The sequence below is a fragment of the Salmo salar genome, unplaced genomic scaffold (genome assembly GCF_905237065.1).
Source record: "Salmo salar unplaced genomic scaffold, Ssal_v3.1, whole genome shotgun sequence".
Lineage (NCBI taxonomy): Eukaryota > Metazoa > Chordata > Actinopteri > Salmoniformes > Salmonidae > Salmo > Salmo salar.
Window position 1 is genome coordinate 203,257 of NW_025548792.1, and position 26,775 is coordinate 230,031.

Sequence of the window (26,775 nt, forward strand, 5' to 3'; positions counted from 1 at the left end):
AGAGGACTCAGCTGGAAATACAAACAGCAGATACGTTCCCTTGAAGCTGAGCCATCGTAGGTTTGAACAACAAGTTTGTCCATGAAGATAAACACGGAATTCAAATCTCGCCCACTTGGCAAATCAAGGTAGCCCAAGAAACTTTTTCTGAATAAAGCCCTGATCATCCACATACAGTACCTGACGATAACTGAGAACGGCAAGCAGACTGGTGGCAACCATAGGTCCCAGAGTGGGGGGGGGGCAATAATTTTGCCCTGGGGCCCAGAGCCCAGGCGCCGTGACTTCAGAAATCCACTCCTTCAACATGCAGACAAAGAAGTTCTAAAAGCTACCAGTAAATTTCGTCCAAACAAGTCAAATAATGTGTCTATATCATCCTCAGGTTGTCTAAAATGTAAATAAACTATAATATTTCATACGGAAAGTACTGTGTTCAATAGGAATGACAAATACGTAAGTGTGCACCCTCTCCATCGCGCGCAAAAACACTGATGTGACCCAAGCAGTCAGCTCACTGAAAGTGTAAATATTTATTTATTTTTCAAAATAGAAGCCTCAAAACCTTGAATAAATACTGTTGACATCTAGTGGATGCTATTATGAATTGCAATCTGGGTGACGGACATAGGAGTTTTCAATAGCTTTACAAAATATGAGCCTGTGATTTTATTTATTTTTTGGTCGGATTTTCTTCGGGTTTTCGCCTGCCATAACTGTTCTGTTATACTCACAGACATTATTTTAACAATTTTGGAAATGTCAGAGTGTTTTCTTTCCAAATCTACCAATTATATGCATAGCTTCTGGGCCTGAGTAACAGGACGCTCTTGATAAAGAGATTTTAAATCTCAATGAGCCTTTCCTGGTTAAATAAAGGTATTAATTAAATAAAGGTATTAATTAACAGGCATTTTACTTTGGGCTCGCCAGACTCTCCGAACTTCCGAAAACTGCCCCCTAGCCCTAAGACGTTTTAACGGTCCTCACACTGTTCATGCTCTCATTTCATAGACGCGTACTGCTCACCTGTTCATCTCGTAATGAATAATGTGGAAATTGAGCAAGTTGAGGTGACTAAACTGCTTGGAGTAACCCGGGATTGTAAACTGCCATGGTCAAAACATATTGATACGACAGTAGCTAAGAATGGGAGAAGTCTGTCCATAATAAAGCCCTGCTCTACCTTCTTAACAACACTATCAACAAGGCAGGTCCAACAGGCCCTAGTTTCTACCTTCTGTCATGGGAATTCTGTTCCCAATGTTCATAAACCGAACTTCAATTAAACTACTCAGTCTGCCCCCCAGAGGGTGTAAGATTCTGGTTGAATGAAGCAGACGGAGAGCCAGCCTACAATTGGTAAGAATGATTATTTACGAGAGCTCTGAATATCATACAATGTACACAGCCTTTTATACCTGACATTTGGTCATACCATATGTCATACCCCTTAGAAATGCCCCTCCTCTTCTTTAACACTGTCAATGCTTATTTACAAGTCTTCTCCATCTCATACATTGCTTATCATATCCTGCCCCATGTTACATAATCAACCAGACAGTTGTCTGCTGTCTGGTTGCTTACATTGCTAAATCATTAAGCTTCAACTTTTCCGACCCACACACATTAGTACATTCATCTTATAGTCACTCGGTTATACCTTTTCAGGGTGAAATCATTTAGTCAAACCTTTAATCATATTATTTCCATTACAATCCACCCTATTGGCGAAATATTTCACATACACTATAACACATATATTTTTATAGGATTCAGAAATGTCACACAAAATCAAACTAGATCAAAGAAAATGAATACATGTATTTTCATTACATACTTATCAATGACTGTTCTAAGCCTATGTCCAGTCATAACTCTTCGGATTAGGATTTTTGCTATGACCTTCATTTAGAGAAACAGTCTTCCTAAACATTAAAGATGGTCTCGTCTAACATGGGCTCCTCGTAATTGAATGAATCCTCCACCAGGCTCGGCGGTAGGTATTTGTCATCCCACTGGTCTGAACTTGGAATCGGTCCGTATCTCATCATCTGCTCCGTCATCGATCTCTCCAGAGCCCTGGAAATGAGACCTCTCGCACAAGGGACCAAACAACAACCACATAATATCAACACAGTCATACAGGTGAAAGCAGCCCACAACACAGTGATTACAACCTTTTTCCATTTTCCGAACGTACTATCAAACCATCCCGTGAGTGCCGTGTCCACCCCGGAATTTTCTGCTAACTCCTGAGCTAAATTGTTTAGACCGGCCAGGGCCTTGGTCACTGATCCATCTGGAGCTGTGTTCTCAGGGATGAAAGTACAGCATTCAGATCCGAACATCACACACACACACCACCCTTTTCAGCCAGAAGCATATCCAAAGCATATCCAAAGCTATTCTATTCTGCAATACCATCAAAGTGGTCGCAGCTGTCTGTTCTGCTAACCCTTGAATTTCCTCTCTGGTATAGTTGATGAAATGCTGTTGGTTATAATAAATGTAATTTATCCAATCCACATTTTTATTGAGAGTCGACCACCAAAAAAGACTTGATTCCAATCCAGCCCATATCTGATTCCTTGCTTTAAACTCATCAGGCACCCCCGTTGGAACCCTAATGCTATCAATGTAAATTCTATCGTCAAAGGACCCTGACGGAGCACTCCTCCCCTCTTTCACCTGGCACTAGGTCTTTGTGTTGTATAAGGGTGAAGGGCATGCCTAACTGTACCAATGCACAAATACCAGTCCAATTTGCAGGCAGCTTTGGCCACAGCTTCATACCTCCACACAACCACCAGACATCCGCTCTCGGCCTTTTTATCTTACTAAAGTCCTCGGAACTCAACCACCCAGTCAGGTCCCTCATTGTCTCGTCAGTTGTAACATTCTCTGTCCTATTGCATGTTCTTACTTCCCCTACGTTCCATCCGTGTGTGTTGTGTCGAGCCACACAATAATAGTCTCCTCCTGCGACTGTGAAAGGGGGAAGTCTGGATCTAATGGGCACATAGGATACAGATAATGCAGATCAGTGCAACTGTCTGGCTTCCTTGCCTTCATGAACAGCTTTACCATACAGGCCATTCCCCTTGGTAAATTAATTCCATCGAGTAGAAAGGGGATGGTTGTCAACTGAAGTTTGGCTGTTGCGCAGGCATAACCTTCTTCTTTAGCTACTGATCTAGCTGTATACTGAATCCATTCCAGCCATAGGTTGGAATCCCCAAACCAAGTCTCCACCTCAATCACTTCCTTAAGATCTTTCGTCTGAACTATCCTCACCGGTCCTTGGCTCTGGATGACTACACGGGTAATGTCCGTTTTATCAGGGGTACTACTGGTATTCTGGCTGGTGGTAGAACTATCTCCTGTCCTAACCTCTACTATTCGGAATGGTACCGCAGTGTCGACAATGGTCTGGTCAAGGCCAACATACCATAACCCTAAATCCTCTTTCTTTATGCTTTTAATGGTCATTCCTATCTTCAAGCAATACTTCCCTTGCTCTGGATTGCAGTCAAAATCACTGGCCTTCACTATACTCCATGTGTTTCTATATTGGGTGTGTGGATTGACATAGCCTTCTCTCTCTGTGTGAGCTATGATTCCATGAGTTACACCGGGATCTACACAGATATCTTCCCCATGAAGTCCAAGTCCAAGACTGCCAGGAGGTTAGGGACCCCATTTGGTCTGCATAGAACTCTATTGAGACATCCTTCCCTAACTCTACTCTCACTTCCTTTTTATCCAGATCGAGTGACCTTTTGTACCTAGGCCATAAAAACTCCTCATCTTCTACACTATGGGTCAAGTTACCACTTTCTGCCTTCTCGAGTGGTTCATGGTGTATTAGGAATATGGCTCCCACAATCAGACAGCTCAGACTGACCAGTACCCCTGTAAAGCCCCACCCCCTCCCGGAGAATATATCACTGGCTAGAGGCCAACCCACACTTTCACTTCTATGAACGCACACAGTGAGGATCGGGCGCGTTAGGGAATCTTCGTTAGAGAGGTAACCCCCGAAACTTATTGGTATTCGGTTCTTCTCCTAACTCTGTGATTGTTCGACAGTGTCAGTGTGTCTTACCCTCCCGCAATGTGTGATATGAACCCAGGTAGCTCTTTCAGCTATTCTCACCGCGAAGGCTATTACCAGGAACACTTGGTATGGGCCCTCCCACCGTGGCTGCTTCCAGTTCTTTTCTCCTCAGGGACTGGATCCACACCCAGTCTCCTGGTTGGATTGAGTGAATCATCTTCTCCTGTAATTCACCTGTTGGACACAAAGTTTCGGACATACGGGTTTGGTTAACCATGTGTTCTGTTAGTATATCTTCAACTTCTATGTCTACCTGTTCTGGCCTCCCTAACTCTGGCATTCTATATGGTTTACCTGATCAGCTAAAATGTAATCCATTATTTAAAGAGATAGATCCTAGTAAACCAACTACCCTAATCGTGTCCACCCAGTAAGTTGGGACCACTTCTTCCCATTTAATATACTTATCTATTATAAAAAAAAAATGTTTAAGTAGTTCGTTTTCCAATAGGCCACAAAGTGTTTCCGAACATGCTCTACTATCCCCCCCCTGTTGACACATGGCTCTGCCCATGTGTCGATCTTGCCGCATCTCTAAACAATGACTTAGGTAGTATTGGTAACTTATCATGATACCAAATACCGTCCTTATATAAATTGCTCCTAACTTCTTCCATTTCGAAATCCCTTTCACTGGTGCTCTAGACTGACAATTTTAATATAGATTTGTCTATGTTTACTTCCTCTTTTAAGAACTGCTGTGTCGACGGCTGCGGTTTAAGACCTGCCTTTTTCGTTTCCGCATCTGCTTTTCTGTTGTTGTTACTGACACTATCTGTCCAATCTAATGTGGGCCTCACATTTACAAATAGCTAACTTTTCTGGCAAAAGTACAGCATCTAATAGATTCAAAATCAACTGAGCGTGTGTAATAGGTTTCCCAGACGTGGTTACCATTCCCCTGTTTCTCCATTGGGCTGCAAATATGTGTACTGTGTTAACCTGTTAGGGCTAGGGGGCAGTATTTACACCGCCGGATAAAAAACGTACCCGATTTAATCTGGTTACCACTCCTACCCAGTAACTAGAATATGCATATACTTATTACATATGGATAGAAAACACCCTAAAGTTTCTAAAACTGTTTGAATGGTGTCTGTGAGTATAACAGAACTCATTTGGCAGGCAAAAATGTGAGAAGGTTTCATTCAGGAAGTGGCCTGTCTGACAAGGTGTCGTTCTTCTTGTCTCTGTTTATTGAAGAGTGAGGATCTTAGCTGTCCCGTGACACTTCCTACGGCTGCCATACGGTCTCAGAAGGCGGTAAAAAGCTGAATCGTGGCTTTGCAGGCTCTGGCTGAAAAAAAGTAGCGGGTTTGGGAAGTGGCTGGTTGCAGTACTGTGAGACTCAGGTTCGTGCCCGCGTCGACCGAAAGCTTTGTTTACTTTCCTCTGTTTAGCTAAATGGACATTCCCGGTCGAAATATTATCGCTTTTTTACGAGAAAAATGGCATAAAAATGGATTTTAAAGAGCGGTTGACATGCTTCGAAGTACAGTAATGGAATATTTAGATTTTTTTTGTCACGAATTGCGCCATGCGCGTGACCCTGATTTACCATTTCAGATAGTGTCTGGGACGCACGAACAAAACGCCGCTATTCGGATATAACGATGGATTATTTTGGACCAAACCAACATTTGTTATTGAAGTAGCAGTCCTGGGAGTGCATTCTGACGAAGACAACAAAAGGTAATCAAACTTTTATAATAGTAAATATGATTATGGTGAGTGCTAAACTTGCCGGGTGTCTAAATAGCTAGGCCGTGATGCCTGGGCTATGTACTTAGAATATTGCAAAATGTGCTTTCACCAAAAAGCTATTTTAAAATCGGACATATCGAGTGCATAGAGGAGGTCTGTATCTATAATTCTTAAAATAATTGTTATGCTTTTTGTGAACGTTTATCGTGAGTAATTTAGTAAATTGTTAGCGAATTCCCCGGAAGTTTGCGGGGGGTATGCTAGTTCTGAACGTCACATGCTAATGTAAAAAGCTGGTTTTTGATATAAATATGAACTTGATTGAACAAAACATGCATGTATTGTATAACATAATGTCCTAGGGTTGTCATCTGATGAAGATCATCAAAGGTTAGTGCTGCATTTAGCTGTCTTCTGGGTTTTTGTGACATTATATGCTAGCTTGAAAAATGGGTGTCTGATTATTTCTGGCTTGGTACTCTGCTGACATAATCTAATGTTTTGCTTTCGTTGTAAAGCCTTTTTGAAATCGGACAGTGTGGTTAGATTAACGAGAGTCTTGTCTTTAAATAGCTGTAAAATAGTCATATGTTTGAGAAATTGAAGTAATAGGATTTTTAAGGTTTTGAAAATCGCGCCACAGGCTTCAACTGGCTGTTACGTAGGTGGGACGAATTCGTCCCGCCTAGCCCAGAGAGGTTAAATGCATAGGCACTGTCTGTGTAAATAGTAATATGTTTTCCTGTCCCTAACTGACACACACAGGTAAGTGCTACTATTTGTGCTGATTGTGCTGAATAGTTTCTCGGTAACGGCTCTGCTTCCAAGACCTCTGTGTCTGTAACTATAGCATATCCTTTCACATTAGTGCCATCATGGTTCTTTCTTGATGATCCATCTACAAACATAGTCAGTTCCCCATCAGGTAAAGCTAGATAAGTCAAATCGGATCTTGGTAGGACAACTTTCTCAGTTTCTGTTACACAATCATGTGGGCTGCCAACTGTTGCAATAGGAACTAATGTTGAGGGGTTCAGAGTAGTACAACATCCTATTGTCAAATTAGGCATGTTCAAAAGAATTATCATACGAGACAAATGTCTAGCTGGTGACATGTAAGCCATCTTATGTTCTAACAACATTATGGATACGGCATGAGGAATTTTTTAAGTCAAATCATGATAGAGCACAACAGATGCCGAGTCCTCACCTGCCTAAGCTGCTGCCACCACAGACTGCAAACATAGTGGCATGGCTTGGGCTACTTCATCTAATCGGGAGGAATAGTAAGCAATAGGCCTATTTTTTCCCCCCCGTGTCTCTGGGTCAGTACTGATTTACATTTACATTTAAGTCATTTAGCAGACGCTCTTATCCAGAGTGACTTACAAATTGGTGGATTCACCTTATGATATCCAGTGGAACAACCACTTTACAATAGTGCATCTAAATCTTTTTTTTGGTTGGGGGGGTTAGAAGGATTACTTTATCCTATCCCAGGTATTCCTTAGAGGTGGGGTTTCAGGTGTCTCCGGAAGGTGGTGATTGACTCCGCTGTCCTGGCGTCGTGAGGGAGCTTGTTCCACCATTGGGGTGCCAGAGCAGCGAACAGTTTTGACTGGGCTGAGTGGGAACTGTGCTTCCTCAGAGGTAGGGAGGCGAGCAGGCCAGAGGTGGATGAACGCAGTGCCCTTGTTTGGGTGTAGGGCCTGATCAGAGCCTGAAGGTACGGAGGTGCCGTTCCCCTCACAGCTCCGTAGGCAAGCACCATGGTCTTGTAGCGGATGCGAGCTTCAACAGGAAGCCAGTGGAGAGAGCGGAGGAGCGGGGGGACATGAGAGAACTTGGGAAGGTTGAACACCAGATGGGCTGCGGCATTCTGGATGAGTTGTAGGGGTTTAATGGCACAGGCAGGGAGCCCAGCCAACAGCGAGTTGCAGTAATCCAGACAGGAGATGACAAGTGCCTGGATTAGGACCTGCGCCGCTTCCTGTGTGAGGCAGGGTCGTACTCTGCGAATGTTGTAGAGCATGAACCTACAGGATCGGGTCACCACCTTGATGTTAGTAGAGAACGACAGGGTGTTGTCCAGGGTCACTCCAAGGTTCTTAGCACTCTGGGAGGAGGACACAATGGAGTTGTCAAACGTAATGGCGAGATCATGGAACGGGCAGTCCTTCCCCGGGAGGAAGAGCAGCTCCGTCTTGCCGAGGTTCAGCTTGAGGTGGTGATCCGTCATCCACACTGATATGTCTTCCAGACATGCAGAGATGCGATTCGCCACCTGGTTATCAGAAGGGGGAAAGGAGAAGATTAATTGTGTGTCGTCTGCATAGTAGTGGTAGGAGAGACCATGTGAGGATATGACAGAGCCAAGTGACTTGGTGTATAGCGAGAATAGGAGAGGGCCTAGAACAGAGCCCTGGGGGACACCAGTGGTGAGAGCACGTGGTGCGGAGACAGATTCTCGCCATGCCACCTGGTAGGAGCGACCTGTCAGGTAGGACACAATCCAAGCGTGGGCCGCGCCGGAGATGCCCAACTCGGAGAGGGTGGAGAGGAGGATCTGATGGTTCACCGTATCAAAGGCAGCAGATAGGTCTAGGAGGATGAGAGCAGAGGAGAGAGAGTTAGCTTTAGCAGTGCGGAGAGCCTCCGTGACACAGAGAAGAGCAGTCTCAGTTGAATGACCAGTCTTGAAACCTGACTGATTTGGATCAAGAAGGTCATTCTGAGAGAGATAGCAGGAGAGCTGGCCAAGGACGGCACGTTCAAGAGTTTTGGAGAGAAAAGAAAGAAGGGATACTGGTCTGTAGTTGTTGACATCGGAGGGATCGAGTGTAGGTTTTTTCAGAAGGGGTGCAACTCTCGCTCACTTGAAGACGGAAGGGACGTAGCCAGCGGTCAAGGATGAGTTGATTAGCGAGGTGAGGCAAGGGAGAAGGTCTCCGGAAATGGTCTGGAGAAGAGAGGAGGGGATAGGGTCAAGCGGACAGGTTGTTGGGCGGCCGGCCGTCACAAGACGCGAGATTTCATCTGGAGAGAGAGGGGAGAAAGAGGTCAAAGCACAGGGTAGGGCAGTGTGAGCAGGACCAGCGGTGTCGTTTGACTTAGCAAACGAGGATCGGATGTCGTCGACCTTCTTTTCAAAATGGTTGATGAAGTCATCCGCAGAGAGGGAGGAGGGGGGGATAGGAGGAGGAGGATTCAGGAGGGAGGAGAAGGTGGCAAAGAGCTTCCTAGGGTTAGAGACAGATGCTTGGAATTTAGAGTGGTAGAAAGTGGCTTTAGCAGCAGAGACAGAAGAGGAAAATGTAGAGAGGAGGGAGTGAAAGGATGCCAGGTCCGCAGGGAGGCGAGTTTTCCTCCATTTCCGCTCGGCTGCCCGGACCCCTGTTCTGTGAGCTCGCAATGAGTCGTCGAGCCACGGAGCAGGAGGGGAGGACCGAGCCGGCCTGGAGGATAGGGGACATAGAGAATCAAAGGATGCAGAAAGGGAGGAGAGGAGGGTTGAGGAGGCAGAATCAGGGGATAGGTTGGAGAAGGTTTGAGCAGAGGGAAGAGATGATAGGATGGAAGAGGAGAGAGTAGCGGGAGAGAGAGAGCGAAGGTTGGGACGGCGCAATACCATCCGAGTAGGGGCAGAGTGAGAAGTGTTGGATGAGAGCGAGAGGGAAAAGGATACAAGGTAGTGGTCGGAGACTTGGAGGGGAGTTGCAATGAGATTAGTGGACGAACAGCATCTAGTAAAGATGAGGTCAAGCGTATTGCCTGCCTTGTGAGTAGGGGGGTAAGGTGAGAGGGTGAGGTCAAAAGAGGAGAGGAGTGGAAAGAAGGAGGCAGAGAGGAATGAGTCAAAGGTAGACGTGGGGAGGTTAACCTCTTATGGCTAGGGGGCAGTATTTTCACGGCTTGATAAAAAACGTACCCGATTTAATCTGGTTACTAATCCTACCCAGTAACTAGAATATGCATATACTTATTATATATGGATAGAAAACACCCTAAAGTTTCTAAAACTGTTTGAATGGTGTCTGTGAGTATAACAGAACTCAAATGGCAGGTCAAAACCTGAGAGATTCCTTTACAGGAAGTGGCCTGTCTGACCATTTCCGGAACTTCTTTGCCATCTCTATCTTTTACTAAGGATCTCTGCTCTAACGTGACACTTCCTACGTCGTCCATAGGCGCTCAGAGCCCGGGAAAAACCTGAATGTCGTCATCCCAGCCCCAGGCTGAAACACATTATCGCCTTTCTCAAGTGGCCAATCAAGGGACTCTGGGCTTAGGCGCGTGACCTGACCGCCCCCGTCTTTGTGATTTTTTTCCTCTGTTTGCCGAAGAGGAGATTCCCGGTCGGAATATTATCGCTTTTCTACGAGAAAAATGACATAAAAATTGATTTTAAACAGCGGTTGACATGCTTCGAAGTACGGTAATGGAATATTTAGAATTTTTTTGTCACGAATTGCGCCATGCGCACAACCCTTCTTTACTATTTCGGATAGTGTCTGGAATGCACGAACAAAACGCCGCTATTCGGATATAACGATGGATTATTTTGGACCAAACCAACATTTGTTATTGAAGTAGCAGTCCTGGGAGTGCATTCTGACGAAGACAACAAAAGGTAATCAAACTTTTATAATAGTAAATATGATTATGGTGAGTGCTAAACTTGCCGGGTGTCTAAATAGCTAGCCCGTGATGCCTGGGCTATGTACTTAGAATATTGCAAAATGTGCTTTCACCAAAAAGCTATTTTAAAATCGGACATATCGAGTGCATAGAGGAGGTCTGTATCTATAATTCTTAAAATAATTGTTATGCTTTTTGTGAACGTTTATCGTGAGTAATTTAGTAAAATGTTAGCGAATTCCCCGGAAGTTTGCGGGGGTATGCTAGTTCTGAACGTCACATGCTAATGTAAAAAGCTGGTTTTTGATATAAATATGAACTTGATTGAACAAAACATGCATGTATTGTATAACATAATGTCCTAGGGTTGTCATCTGATGAAGATCATCAAAGGTGAGTGCTGCATTTAGCTGTCTTCTGGGTTTTGGTGACATTATATGCTGGCTTGAAAAATGGGTGTCTGATTATTTCTGGCTTGGTACTCTGCTGACATAATCTAATGTTTTGCTTTCGTTGTAAAGCCTTTTTGAAATCGGACAGTGTGGTTAGATTAATGAGAGTCTTGTCTTTAAATAGCTGTAAAATAGTCATATGTTTGAGAAATTGAAGTAATAGGATTTTTAATGTTTTGAAAATCGCGCCACAGGCTTCAAGTGGCTGTTACGTAGGTGGGACGAATTCGTCCCGCCTAGCCCATAGAGGTTAAGCTTGAAAGGGCTGGTAACTGTGACAGCATGGAATTCAAATGAGGAGATAGACAGATGGGTCAGGGGAGAAAGAGAGAATGTCCACTTGGGAGAGATGAGGATTCCAGTGCCACCACCCCGCTGGCCAGATGCTCTCGGGGTATGCGAGAACACGTGGGCAGACGAGGAGAGAGCAGTAGGAGTAGCAGTGTTGTCTGTGGTAATCCATGTTTCCGTCAGTGCCAAGAAGTCGAGGTGCTGGAGGGTAGCATAGGCTGAGATGAACTCTGCCTTGTTGGCCGCAGACCGGCAGTTCCAGAGGCTGCCGGAGACCTGGAACTCCACGTGGGTCGTGCGCGCTGGGACCACCAGGTTAGAGTGGCAGCGGCCACGCGGTGTGAAGCGTTTGTGTGGCCTGTGCAGAGGGGAGAGAACAGGGATAGACAGACACATAGTTGACAGGCTACAGAAGAGGCTATGCTAATGCAAAGGAGATTGGAATGACAAGTGGACTACACTTCTCGAATGATCAGAAAGTTAAGCTTAAGTTGCAAATATTTTATTGACTAAAATGACGAAGATGATACAGTACTGCTGGCTGGTGAAGTAGGCTAGCTAGCAGTGGCTGCGTTGTTGACTTTGTTGGAACGTGTAGCTGGCTAGGTAAACTCGATAGTTTCAGTACAACACCTTATCATGATACAAAAGCAACTATGTAGCTAGCTAACATTGCACTAATCAAGACGTTCCTTTGTAATGTATTTAGTTCTACAATGCTGCTCGTCGGTAATAGTTGGCTAGGTTTGGAAAAATGGTGTCGCGGGGGACGAAAATAGCTGGCTAGCTAACCTCGATAATTACTCTAATCTACACAGTTATCAAACTATGACAAAGACAACTAACACTGCACTAGTCAAATCGTTCCGTTGTAGTGTATTAGTTTCTACAGTGCTGCTAGTCAGTAAAGGTTGGCTAGCTAGCAGTGGGTTTGATGATGACTAGGGGTGTTGACTAAGTCTGGAGTCTGGACAATGGCTTGGCGTCGCGGCGCGGCTGGCTAGTTAACCTCGATAATTACTCTAAACTACACAATTATCAGACTATGACAAAGACAGCTAACACTGCACTAGTCAAATCGTTCCGTTGTAGTGTATTAGTTTCTACAGTGCTGCTAGTCAGTAAAGGTTGGCTAGCTAGCAGTGGGTTTGATGATGACTAGGTGTGTTGACTAAGTCTGGAGTCTGGACAACGGCGTCGCGGCGCGGCTGGCTAGCTAACCTCGATAAATTACTCTAAACTACACAATTATCTTAGATACAAATACAGCAAAGACAGCTATGTAGCTAGCTAGCACTACACTAATCAAGTCGTTCCGTTGTAATGTAATAGTTTCTACAGTGCTGCTAGTTGGTAGAAGTTGGCTAGTTGGCTAGCTAGCAGTGTTGACTAAGTTGACTAAGTCATTCCGTTGTAATGTAATAGTTTCTACAGTGCTGCTAGTCGGTAGAAGTTGGCTAGTTGGCTAGCTAGCAGTGTTGACTAAGTTAGGAGGACAAAAACAGCTGGCTGGCTAGCTAACCTCGATAATTACTCTAAACTACACAATTATCTTTGATACAAAGACGGCTATGTAGCTAGCTAAGAAAAAATTGCTCAGATCAAACAAATCAAACCGTTGTAATGTAATGAAATGTAATATTACCTGTGGAGCGAAGCGAAGTGCGACTACCCGCTCCAAACCCTCATCACTGATGTCATGAACCCCTCCCTACAGTCTACTTTCTGGGTAAAGGGGCGATCATATCTGGGAAACGCCAGTACTGAGCTAGATGTTAATAACTTTTTAATGTTTACAAACTGATTTTCAGCCTCATCTGTCCACTTGATCTTATCTTTTGCTGCCATAGCTTTACCATATATCAACTCACTAAGCTTCCTTGTATGTAATGCAAAATGGGGTATCCACGCACGGCAATAGTTAATAATTCCAAGAAAACTCATCATTTGTTTCTTATTGAGTGGTTTAGGTGCTTCTAGGATGGCTGTCTTTCTGGTAGAATTAAGTGTTCTCCCTTCTTGAGTTATAGTGTGCCCCAAATAGATAACTTCCTCCTGCCAGAGTTGCAACTTCCTCTTGCTGACTTTATGACCTTGTTCTGGTAAGAATACTAACAGTCTGCCTTACAGCCCTCCTGAGAAGGATTCGTAAAATATCATTTTCATAAATCAAAATTTAGCTTCCCTCGGGGCTCAAATTTTCCTAAATTACTAATAAGGTATTTTAATAAAATCTATAATTTGACTTCAGGACTACTTACACTAAAATAACTCCTTTAATTAACCTGTTAGGGCTAGGGGGCAGCATTTGCACGTCTGGATAAAAAAAAATGTACCCGATTTAATCTGGTTACTAATCCTACCCAGTAACTAGAATATGCATATACTTATTATATATGGATAGAAAACACTCTAAAGTTTCTAAAACTGTTTGAATGGTGTCTGTGTATAACAGAACTCATTTGGCAGGCAAAACCCTGAGACATTTTCTGACAGGAAGTGGATACCTGATGTGTTGTATTGACTTTAAACCTATCCCATTGAAAAACACAGGGGCTGAGGAATATTTTGGCACTTCCTATTGCTTCCACTAGATGTCACCAGCCTTTACAAAGTGTTTTGAGTCTTCTGGAGGGAGATCTGACCGAACAAGAGCCATGGAACGATGATGGCCCATTAGACACCTGGCGCGCGAGTTCATGTTGGGTACCCTCGTTCCAATACGTTATAAAAGAGTATGCATTCGTCCACCTTGAATATTATTCATGTTCTGGTTAAAAAAGGCCCTAATGATTTATGCTATACAACGTTTGACATGTTTGAACGAACGTAAATATATTTTTTCCCCTCGTTCATGACGAGAAGTCCGGCTGGCTTAGATCATGTGCTAACAAGACGGAGATTTTTGGACATAAATTATGAGCTTTTTTGAACAAAACTACATTCGTTATGGACCTGTGATACCTGGAAGTGACATCTGATGAAGAGAATCAAAGGTAATGGATTATTTACATAGTATTTTCGATTTTAGATCTCCCCAACATGACGTCTAGTCTGTATCGCAACGCGTATTTTTCTGGGCGCAGTGCTCAGATTATTGCAAAGTGTGATTTCCCAGTAAGGTTATTTTTAAATCTGGCAAGTTGATTGCGTTCAAGAGATGTAAATCTATAATTCTTTAAATGACAATATAATATTTTACCAATGTTTTCTAATTTTAATTATTTAATTTGTGACGCTGACTTGACTGCCGGTTATTGGAGGGAAACGATTTCCTCAACATCAATGCCATAGTAAAACGCTGTTTTTGGATATAAATATGAACTTGATAGAACTAAAAATGCATGCATTGTCTAACATAATGTCCTAGGAGTGTCATCTGATGGAGATTGTAAAAGGTTAGTGCATCATTTTAGCTGGTTTTATGGTTTTGGTGACCCTGTCTTTGACTTGACAAAACATTACACACAACTCTTGTAAATGTACTGTCCTAACATACTCTAAATTTATGCTTTCGCCGTAAAACCTTTTTGAAATCGTAAAACGTGGTTAGATTAAGGAGATGTTTATCTTTCAAATGGTGTAAAATAGTTGTATTTTTGAAAAATTTGAATTTTGACATTTATTTGGATTCAAATTTGCCGCTCTTGAAATGCACCTGCTGTTGATGGAGTGCACCACGGGTGGCACGCTAGCGTCCCACCTAGCCCATAGAGGTTAACCTAAGTCTACCGTTATTACGCTTATTCTGGCTAAATATAATAATAATATTATGGCAATTTCACAACCTTGTTGTGTTAAATTCCTTACACTGCATCCAACCACAGCTAAACTTAGCTTTATAATGTATAAAAATACCACTACTGGTCAAAAGATATTCAAATAACATAATCAGATCAAATTCACTAATCTGAACTACTCCACAAAGAAACATTATTGTACCCTTATCGTCATTCTGTCTTCTCATTGGTTCAAATTACCAATGTGTCTAAGAAATTTAAACTCCATCATCATTATCAGTTATACAAATTTCCTTAAAACCAGTATTACAAATGACCTTAAATTCATCATCCAAATGGCCCTCCCATGAGGCTGATCAGACCACAAAGGGGTGCCATGATAGAGGTCAAAAGTCATACCACCCTTTCAAAACGGTGTTTCTTATTATATTAGACAAATTAAAGAAAAACCATCAGACATTTTATACATGTTGGATCCCAGGTTCCCAGACATTCCCTTATCACATATTTAATTAAAACTCAGAAAATAAAACTTCAACGATTCCATGTGTGTGTGTAACTTCTAAGATTCCATATGTGTGTATACCCCTTTAAGGAATCGTGGCTTCTAGGAAACATTCCACAGAGAGACAATGAAGCGCTCTTTTTCCCCAAAAAAAGCATTTCATTAAACTACACCGATTCAGAAACCCATAAGTTGACTACAAACAAAACCTAATAATGATGATAATTTCACTGTACTTCAAATCTATGAACCTCCCCTACTTAACCTCTCTGGGCTAGGCGGGACGAAATCGTCCCACCTACGCAACAGCCAGTGTAATCCCGTGGCGCGATTTTCAAATACCTTAGAAATGCTATTACTTCAATTTCTCAAACATATGACTATTTTACACCATTTTAAAGACAAGACTCTCGTTAACCTCTATGGGCTAGGTGGGACGCTAGCGTGCCACCCGTGGTGCACTCCATCAACAGCAGGTGCATTTCAAGAGCGGCAAATTTGAATCCAAATAAATGTCAAAATTCAAATTTTTCAAACATACAACTATTTTACACCATTTGAAAGATAAACATCTCCTTAATCTAACCACGTTTTACGATTTCAAAAAGGTTTTACGGCGAAAGCATAAATTTAGAGTATGTTAGGACAGTACATTTACAAGAGTTGTGTGTAATGTTTTGTCAAGTCAAAGACAGGGTCACCAAAACCATAAAACCAGCTAAAATGATGCACTAACCTTTTACAATCTCCATCAGATGACACTCCTAGGACATTATGTTAGACAATGCATGCATTTTTAGTTCTATCAAGTTCATATTTATATCCAAAAACAGCGTTTTACTATGGCATTGATGTTGAGGAAATCGTTTCCCTCCAATAACCGGCAGTCAAGTCAGCGTCACAAATTAAATAATTAAAATTAGAAAACATTGGTAAAATATTATATTGTCATTTAAAGAATTATAGATTTACATCTCTTGAACGCAATCAACTTGCCAGATTTAAAAATAACCTTACTGGGAAATCACACTTTGCAATAATCTGAGCACTGCGCCCAGAAAAATACGCGCGTTGCGATACAGACTAGACGTCATGTTGGGGAGATCTAAAATCGAAAATACTATGTAAATAATCCATTACCTTTGATTCTCTTCATCAGATGTCACTTCCAGGTATCACAGGTCCATAACGAATGTAGTTTTGTTCAAAAAAGCTCATCATTTATGTCCAAAAATCTCCGTCTTGTTAGCACATGATCTAAGCCAGCCGGACTTCTCGTCATGAACGAGGGGAAAAAATATATTTACGTTCGTTCAAACATGTCAAACGTTGTATAGCATAAATCATTAGGGCCTTTTTAACCAGAACATGAATAATATTCAAGGTGGACGAATGCATACTCTTTTATAACGTATTGGAACGAGGGTACCCAACATGAACTCGCGCCAGGTGTCTAATGGGACATCATCGTTCCATGGCTCTTGTTCGGTCAGATCTCCCTCCAGAAGACTCAAAACACTTTGTAAAGGCTGGTGACATCTAGTGGAAGCAATAGGAAGTGCCAAAATATTCCTCAGCCCCTGTGTTTTTCAATGGGATAGGTTTAAAGGTAATACAACACATCAGGTATCCACTTCCTGTCAGAAAATGTCTCAGGGTTTTGCCTGCCAAATGAGTTCTGTTATACTCACAGACACCATTCAAACAGTTTTAGAAACTTTAGAGTGTTTTCTATCCATATATAATAAGTATATGCATATTCTAGTTACTGGGTAGGATTAGTAACCAGATTAAATCGGGTAAAAAATTTTATCCAGACGTGCAAATGCTGCCCCCTAGCCCTAACAGGTTAATCTAACCACACTGTCCGATTTCAAAAAGGCTTTACAACGAAAGCAAAACATTAGATTATGTCAGCAGAGTACCCAGCCAGAAATAATCAGACACCCATTTTTCAAGCTAGCATATAATGTCACAAAAACACAGAAGACAGCTAAATGCAGCACTAACCTTTGATGATCTTCATCAGATGACACACCTAGGACATTATGTTATACAATACATGCATGTTTTGTTCAATCAAGTTCATATTTATATCAAAAACCAGCTTTTAACATTAGCATGTGACGTTCAGAACTAGCATAGTTCCGGTGAATTTACTAAACATTTACTAAATTACTCACGATAAACGTTCACAAAAAGCATAACAATTATTTTAAGAATTATAGATACAGAACTCCTCTATGCACTCGATATGTCCGATTTTAAAATAGCTTTTTGGTGAAAGCACATTTTGCAATATTCTAAGTACATAGCCCGGCATCACAGGGCTAGCTATTTAGACACCCAGCAAGTTTAGCACTCACCAGCTGGGTACTCTGCTGACATAATCTAATGTTTTGCTTTCGCTGTAAAGCCTTTTTGAAATCGGACAGTGTGGTTAGATAAAGGAGAGTCTTGTCTTTAAAATGCTGTAAAATAGTCATATGTTTGAAAAATTGAAGTTTTTGTATTTTTAAGAAATTTGTAATTCGCTCCACGCCTATCATTGGATATTGGAGCAGGTGTTCCGCTAGCGGAACGTCTAGATGTAAGAGGTTAAATCGGGTACGTTTTTTATCCGGCCGTGTAAATACTGCCCCCTACCCCCAACAGGTTAACACTGAGCACATGTGACAGACGTGACAGAGTCTGGAGACGCCGTGGAGAACGTTCTGCTGCCTGCAACATCCTCCAGCATGACCGGTTTGGCGGTGGGTCAGTCATGGTGTGGGGTGGCATTTCTTTGGGGGGCCGCACAGCTCTCCATGTGCTCGCCAGAGGTAGCCTGACTGCGTTAGGTACCGAAATGAGATCCTCAGATCCCTTGTGAGACCATATGCTGGTGCGGTTGGCCCTGGGTTCCTCCTAATGCAAGACAATGCTAGACCTCATGTGGCTGGAGTGTGTCAGCAGTTCCTGCAAGAGGAAGGCATTGATGCTATGGACTGGCCCGCCCGTTCCCCAGACCTGAATCCAATTGAGCACCTCTGGGACATCATGTCTCACTCCATCCACCAACGCCACGTTGCACCACAGACTGTCCAGGAGTTGGCGGATGCTTTAGTCCAGGTCTGGGAGGAGATCCCTCAGGAGACCATCCGCCACCTCATCAGGAGCATGTCCAGGCGTTGTAGGGAGGTCATACAGGCACGTGGAGGCCACACACACTACTGAGCCTCATTTTGACTTGTTTTAAGGACATTACATCAAAGTTGGATCAGCCTGTAGTGTGTTTTTCCACTTTAATTTTGAGTGTGACTCCAAATCCAGACCTCCATGGGTTGATAAATTGGATTTCAATAAATTATTATTGTGTGATTTTGTTGTCAGCACATTCAACTATGTAAAGAAAAAAGTATTTCATAAGATTATTTCATTCATTAAGATCTAGGATGTGTTATTTTAGTGTTCCCTTTATTTTTTTTGAGCAATGTATAATCAAACTAAGGGTGGTGGGAGTCATATCATGTATTATATTATCACACTAAGGCTGGTGGGAGTCATATCATGTATTATATAATCACACTAAGGCTGGTGGGAGTCATATCATGTATTATATTATCACACTAAGGCTGGTGGGAGTCATATCATGTATTATATTATCACACTAAGGCTGGTGGGAGTCATATCATGTATTATATTATCACACTAAGGCTGGTGGGAGTCACGTAGTGACCAGGGTTGTGCTAATTTCACAATTTCCCCTTCACTGTGGTTGACTGATAAAGAGTTTCACTACCTAAAGTCACACAGACGCAGGACTTTGCGGGGAGAAGACACAGCTATAGACGTATATTAGAGTTGAGGTTAGAAGTTACTGTATTTCACCACAAGTGTGTTAAGATGTCAGAGGGAGTCTATGAAAACTCAGATGGATTTGAAGACGATGAGCCTGATGCAATGAAAAACACAGAGATTGATGACCAATTATATTCCAATGTAAGAGCCTTCAAGCCCAGTTCAAGAGATGGAGTTGTTGATTCAGGTAAGATTACACACACACACACACACACACACACACACACACACACACACACACACACACACACACACACACACACACACACACACACACACACACACACACACACACACACACACACACACTAAACAGGTGAGATTGCCATGTAGCAATATGGCTTTGTTCTGGACGACTGTGTGATCACGCTCTCCGTAGCCGACGTGAGTAAGACCTTTAGACAGGTCAACATTCACAAGGCCGCAGGGCCAGACGGATTACCAGGACGTGTACTCTGAGCATGTGCTGACCAACTTGCAAGTGTCTTCACTTACATTTTCAACCTCTCCCTGTCTGTCTGTAATCCCAACATGTTTTAACCTGTTAGGGCTAGGGGGCAGTATTGACACGGCTGGATAAAAAACGTACCCGATTTAATCTGGTTACTACTCCTGCCCAGTAACTAGAATATGCATATAATTATTGGCTTTGGATAGAAAACACCCTAAAGTTTCTAAAACTGTTTGAATGGTGTCTGTGAGTATAACAGAACTCATATGGCAGGCCAAAACCTGAGAAGATTTCAAGCAGGAAGTGGCCTGTCTGAGAAGTAGTGTTTCATCTTGGCTCTTTTTATTGAAGACTCAGGATCTGTGCAATAACGTGACACTTCCTACGGCTTCCATAGGGTCTCAGAGCCCGGGAAAAAGCTGAACGATATCGATGCAGGCTCTGGCTGAAACACTTTATCGCTTTTGGCAAGTGGCCACACAGAGTACTATGGGCTTAGGCGCGTGCCCGCTTCGACCGAATGCTTTCTTTTCCTTTGTCTGTTTACCTAAAAGCAGATTCCCGGTCTGAATATTATCGCTTTTTTATGAGAAAAATGGCATAAAAATTGATTTTAAACAGCGGTTGACATGCTTCGAAGTACGGAAATGGAATATTTAGAATTTTTTTGTCACGAATTGCGCCATGCTCGCCACCCTTATTTACCCTTTAGGATAGTCCCTAGAACGCACAAACAAAACGCCGCTGTTTGGATATAACGATGGATTATTTTGGACCAAACCAACATTTGTTATTGAAGTAGAAGTCCTGGGAGTGCATTCTGACAAAGACAACAAAGGTAATAACATTTTTCTTATAGTAAATCTGACTTTGATGAGTGCTAAACTTGCTGGGTGTCTAAACTAGCTAGCCCTGTGATGCCGGGCTATCTACTGAAAATTTTGCAAAATGTGCTTTCACCGAAAAGCTATTTTAAAATCGGACATATTGAGTGCATAGAGGAGTTCTGTATCTATAATTCTTAAAATAATTGTTATGCTTTTTGTGAACGTTTATCGTGAGTAATTTAGTACATTCACCGGCAGTGTTCGGTGGGAATGGTAGTCACATGCTAGTCACATGCTAATGTAAAAAGCTGGTTTTTGATATAAATATGAACATGATTGAACAAAACATGCATGTATTGTATAACATAATCTCCTAGGGTTGTCATCTGATGAAGATCATCAAAGGTTAGTGCTACATTTAGCTGTGGTTTGGGTTTATGTGACATTATATGCTAGCTTGAAAAATGGGTGTATGATTATTTCTGGCTGGGTACTCTGCTGACATAATCTAATGTTTTGCTTTCGTTGTAAAGCCTTTTTGAAATCGGACAGTGTGGTTAGATTAACAAGAGTCTTATCTTTAAAATGGTGTAAAATAGTCATATTTTTGAAAAATTTAAGTAATAGCATATCTAAGGTATTTGAAAATTGCGCCACAGTATTCAACTGGCTGTTGAGTAGGTTAGCCCATAGAGGTTAAGCAGACCACCCTGTGCCCAAGAACACTAAGGTAACCTGCCTAAATGACTACCGACCCGTAGCAACAGTTAGTGGAAGGCTGGTAATGGCTCACATCAACACCATTATCCCAGAAACCCAAGACCCACTCCAATTTGCATATCGCCCAAACAAATCCACAGATGATGCAATCTCTATTGCACTCCACACTGCCCTTTCCCACCTGGACAAAAGGAACACCTATGTGAGAATGCTATTCCTTGACTACAGATCAGTGTTCAACACCATAGTACCCTCAACGCTCATCAATAAGCTAAGGACCCTGGGACTAAACACCTCCCTCTGTAACTGGATTCTGGACTTCCAGACGGGCCGCCCCAGGTGGTAAGGGTAGGTAACAACACATCCGCCACGCTGATCCTCAACACGGGGGCCCCTCAGGGGTGCGTGCTCAGTACCCTCCTGTACTCCCTGTTCACTCATGACTGCATGGCCAGGCATGACTCCAACACCATCATTAAGTTTGCCGATGACACAACAGGGGTAGGCCTGATCACCGACAATGACGAGACAGCCTATAGGGAGGAGGTCAGAGACCTGGCCATGTGGTGCAAGGACAACAACCTCTCCCTCAACGTGATCAAGACAAAGGAGATGATCGCGGACTACAGGAAAAGGAGGACCGAGCATGCCCCTGTTCTCATCGATGGGGCTGTAGTGGAGCAGGTTGAGAGTTTCAAGTTCATTGGTGTCCACATCACCAACAAACTAACATGGTCCAAACACACCAAGACGGTTGTGAAGAGGGCACAACAAAATCTGAAAAGAGGGCACAACAGACTGAAAACATTTGGCATGGGTCCTCAGATCCTCAAAAGGTTCTAACGCTGCACCACCGAGAGCATCCTAACTGGTTGCACCACTGCCTGGTATGGCAACTGCTCGGCCTCCGACAGCAAGGCACTACAAAGGGTAGTGCATACAGCCCAGTACATCACTGGGCCAAACTTCCTGCCATCCAGGACCTCTATACCAGGCGGTGTCAGAGGAAGGCCTTAAACATTGTCAAAGACTCCAGCCACCCTAGTCATAGACTGTTCTCTCTGTTATCGCATGGCAAGCAGTAACAGAGTGCCTAAGTCTAGGTCCAAGAGGCTTATAAACAGTTTCTACCCCCAAGCCATAAGACTCCTGAACATCTAATCAAATGGCTACCCAGACTATTTGCATTGTCCCCCCCCTTTTTTACCCTGCTGCTACTCTGTTTATTATCTATGCATAGTAACTTTAATAACTCTACCTACATGTACATATTACCTCAATTACCTCGACACCAGTGCTCCCGCACACTGACTCTGTACCGGTACTCCCTGTATAAAGCCCTGCTATTGGTATTTTACTGCTGCTCTTTAATTATTTGTTACTTTTATTTATTTTCATTTTTTTGTATTTTTCTTAATGGGCTACGGGGGCAGTATTGAGAATTTTGAAAAAAATATGTGCCCATTTTTAACTGCCACCTACACCAACTCAGAAGCTAGGATATGCATATTATTACCAGATTTGGATAGAAAACACTCTGAATTTTCTAAAACTGTTTGAATGGTGTCTGTAAGTATAACAAAACTCATATGGCAGGCAAAAACCTGAGAAAACCTGAGAGAAAAAAAGAATTTTGTGGCTGTACTATTTTTTTTTTTAATCATTGTTTAATAGATACCACAGTGAGAAAGGATTCATTTCGCAACTCCCACGGCTTCCACTAGATGTCAGCGATCTTTATAAAGTTGTTTGAAGCGTCTATGATCAACAGAGACCGGATGACAAGGAAGGGAAGTTGACCTCCCTGGGATGTCGTCACTTCCATTATTGCCTGCACCTGCTCAATCATGTAACTCGAGACAATTTTCAAAGATGTTTTTCTAGACACAGGAGCGGTCGTGTTGAAACATTACTGATGTTTGACGTTAAAAATGGCTCTAAAGATTGATGCTAAACAACGTTTGACATGTTTGAACGAACGTAAATAGATTATTTTTTAAAACTTTTTTAACTTTTCGCCGTGACTTCCCACCCCCCCGCCCGCACTACTTTTGAGTAGCCACCGAAGCGCTAACAACATGGAACAACTTGGAGTTATTTGGACATCAATTATGAACTTTGTCAAAAGAAACCACATTTGTAGTGGACCTGGGATTCCTGGAAGTGCCAATGGATGAAGATAATCAAAGGTAAGGGATTATTGACGATAGTATTATTGATATTAGCTGGTTACAAGATGATGCTAACCTATATAGCCTAGCCTATTGTTCTTAGCACAGCACCCGGTTTATTGCAACTTGTGATTTCGCAGTAAAGTTATTTTGAAATCTGGCAATACAGTAGCATTTACGAAATGATAAACTATTATTATTTGAATCACAATATTATAATTTACCAATGTTTTCGAATAGTAATTTTGTAAATTGTAACGTTGTTCACCGGAAGCACTTCAGAGAAGAAAAAAAATCTGAATTTCACGCTACTGTAAAATGCTGTTTTTGGATATAAATATGAACTTGATGGAACAAAAAATGCATGTATTGTATAACATAATGTCCTAGGAGTGTCATCTGATGGAGATTGCCAAAGGTTAGTGCATCATTTTAGCTGGTTTCTGCTTTTGGTGACGCCTGACCTTGAATTGAAAATGGATGTTTGTACTTTTGTGGCTATGTACTGTCCTAACATAATCTAACTTTATGCTTTTGCCGTAAAGCCTCTTTGAAAATCGAACAATGTGGTTGGAATAAGGAGATGTTTATCTTTTAAATGGTGTAAAATAGTTGCTTGTTTGAGAAATTGAAATTATTAGATTTTTGATGTTTTGAATTTCCAGCCTTGTTAGCAATCCCGTCTCGGGGTTCATTGCTAACCTGTAGCCCCAACAGGTTAAAACACCTGTTGGATACGGCGCATGTGACAAATACAATTTTATTTTATTTATTTGTCCCAATCGTGGATGATACAGTAAAACACATTACCAAATACCATACTTTAATAATTTGTGATTCAGTACATTTCCAGTGGTGGAAGAGACCCTCTGGAGTAGCTGCTTTGTGTCTGGGGCTGCTGTCTGTCCTCCTACTGACTGGGATCATAGGCCTGTCTGTCTACTGTAAGTTTAGTATTTTGTCACTGAGACTTAAGTAGAATACTTAATCATCCTTAATCATCCTTAATCATCCTTAATCAACCTTAATCATACTTAATCATCCTTAATCATCCTTAATCATCAATGGTGTGGTAGTTACATGTTTGATTAACTTTTCCATTTTACAGATGGAGTAATTGGTCATCACGACTCAACAGAGAGAGACCAGCTACAGGCCAGTTACAGCCTTCTGACTAAAGAGAGACCAGCTACAGACCAGTTACAACAAGCTGACTAAAGAGAGAGACCAACTACAGACCAGCAGTAACACCCTGACTAAAGAGAGAGCCCAGCAACAGAAAGAGAAAAATGATCTCATGAGAAAGTTCTCTAATCTGAGTGAGTTTACCAAATAAATGATCATAACATCATATTTCTAATATGCAGTCAACTTGTGTTTGTATTCTAAAATAATAGGTGCAGAATAATAAGATGGAAATTCATGTTTTTGTCTTGTAGAACAAACCTGCCCTAAAGACTGGAAGAAGTTTGAATCCAGTTGGTACTTCCTGTCTACTGAGACTAAAACCTGGGGGGAGAGCAAAGATGACTGTCTGGAGAGAGGAGCAGACCTGGTGATCATCAACAGTGATAAGGAACAGGTGAGAGAGAAAGAGAGAGAGATATGGCGGGGGGTTATGATCAAACATCCCTTGGTCAGTAATGTATCTTCCAGTATTTAACACATGTAGTCTATAGTAGTTGACAATATCAGCTCTTTCTCACCAACAGGAGTTTCTCTTCCACCTCAACAAGGGTTTCTGGATTGGTCTGACTGACACTGTTACTGAGGGGACCTGGAAATGGGTGGACGGCAACCCACTGACCACCCCAAAGTAAGAGACTACTGCTCTAACAACTCTGACCACCGTGTAAGGGGTAGGACTGATTCTGTGTTGTTCATACTCTAGGTTCTGAGAGAGTGGTCAGTCTAACTGTGTTATTTCTACTGCAGGTACTGGGGGAGTGGACAGCCTAATGGTGGTGGAGTGGAGAACTGTGTGTTGTTAACTCACAGTTCATCAGACCAAGGACCATGGCATGACTATCCGTGTTCATTTAACCGTTCCTGGATCTGTGAGATAGTTCTTTCTCACTTTTAGTTATGATGTTGATTGTCATGCTGAAAGTCATGATACCAGCTACAGGGCCTTCAGAAAGTATTCACTGCCTAGACCTTTTCCACATTTTGTTGTTTACACGCTGTATTTTTTAATCGATTAAATTGAGATTTTACTGTCACTGTCCTACACACAATAACTCATAATGTCAAAGTGGAAATATGTTTTTCTTTTCTTTTTACAAATGAATAAAAGATTTAAATCTGAAATGTCTTGAGTCAGAAAGTATTCAACCCCTTTGTTATGGCAAGCCTAAACACGTTCAGAAGTAAAATGTGCTTCCGTTGACACATAATAGGTTGCATAGACTCACTGTGTGAAATACAGAGTACAGTATAAAATAGAAAGGAGGACCAAGGCACTCTTCATATAATTGATTAAAATGCCTTTATTAGTATGGCATGTTCAATAGAAACAAGGTTTTAAAAATCTGACGCGTTTCGGCTGCATGGCCTTCGTCAGGGAGTACAAAGAAATAATACAATGTCCTCCTTTGAACAGCTTTTCCCAATTAGCCCTAATTTGAAGAGGGAGTGGTTAAAATTGATTGGACACACCTAGTAAGCAATACTATACACATTAAAAAGTGAAATACTGTAGCTATGTTATCAAAAAAAATACAACTCCAAGCTAGAAGTATCAGAACACTTAGAAAGGTAGTTCTAACCTTAAACATGACTGGGAGAAGTGTGAAGAATAAGAAAGCAATATATTCCATAGTACACTAGAACACAGCAAAACATGAACAACAACAGTCTAAACATAGCTGAGGGCAATTGAGCAAAATGTCCACTAGATGACAGCAAATGGACCTATCACAACCCTACAGGAATGGTGAGAAATCCATATCTTCATGTAAACCAGGGTATTTAGTGGCTTGTAGTTTGTAAATCCATATCTTCATGTAAACCAGGGTATTTAGTGGCCTGTAGTTTGTAAATCCATATCTTCATGTAAACCAGGGTATTTAGTGGCCTGTAGTTTGTAAATCCATATCTTCATGTAAACCAGGGTATTTAGTGGCCTGTAGTTTGTAAATCCATATCTTCATGTAAACCAGGGTATTTAGTGGCCTGTAGTTTGTAAATCCATATCTTCATGTAAACCAGGGTATTTAGTGGCCTGTAGTTTGTAAATCCATATCTTCATGTAAACCAGGGTATTTAGTGGCCTGTAGTTTGTAAATCCATATCTTCATGTAAACCAGGGTATTTA

At 42.0% G+C, this 26,775-nt stretch overlaps 1 protein-coding gene across 1 annotated transcript; it reads left to right on the forward strand.

Moving 5' to 3' along the window:
- Positions 1-19,063: 19,063 nt before the first annotated feature.
- Positions 19,064-25,706, forward strand: LOC123733299 (C-type lectin domain family 4 member E). Its single transcript, XM_045712752.1, has 6 exons — positions 19,064-19,477; positions 24,302-24,403; positions 24,568-24,778; positions 24,899-25,041; positions 25,172-25,275; positions 25,395-25,706. Exons 3-6 carry the CDS (start codon positions 24,757-24,759, stop codon positions 25,540-25,542), a joined length of 417 nt encoding a protein of 138 aa, XP_045568708.1. The 5' UTR covers positions 19,064-19,477; positions 24,302-24,403; positions 24,568-24,756; the 3' UTR covers positions 25,543-25,706.
- Positions 25,707-26,775: the final 1,069 nt, after the last annotated feature.

Excerpts from the sequence above, each read along its gene's own strand:
- LOC123733299 (XM_045712752.1), top strand. The coding sequence starts at position 24,757 with ATGAGAAAGTTCTCTAATCTGA. Across the intron at positions 24,779-24,898 it reads GAGAAAGTTCTCTAATCTGA|AACAAACCTGCCCTAAAGAC; the intron begins GTGAGTTTACCA and ends TTTGTCTTGTAG. Across the intron at positions 25,276-25,394 it reads AACCCACTGACCACCCCAAA|GTACTGGGGGAGTGGACAGC; the intron begins GTAAGAGACTAC and ends TTTCTACTGCAG.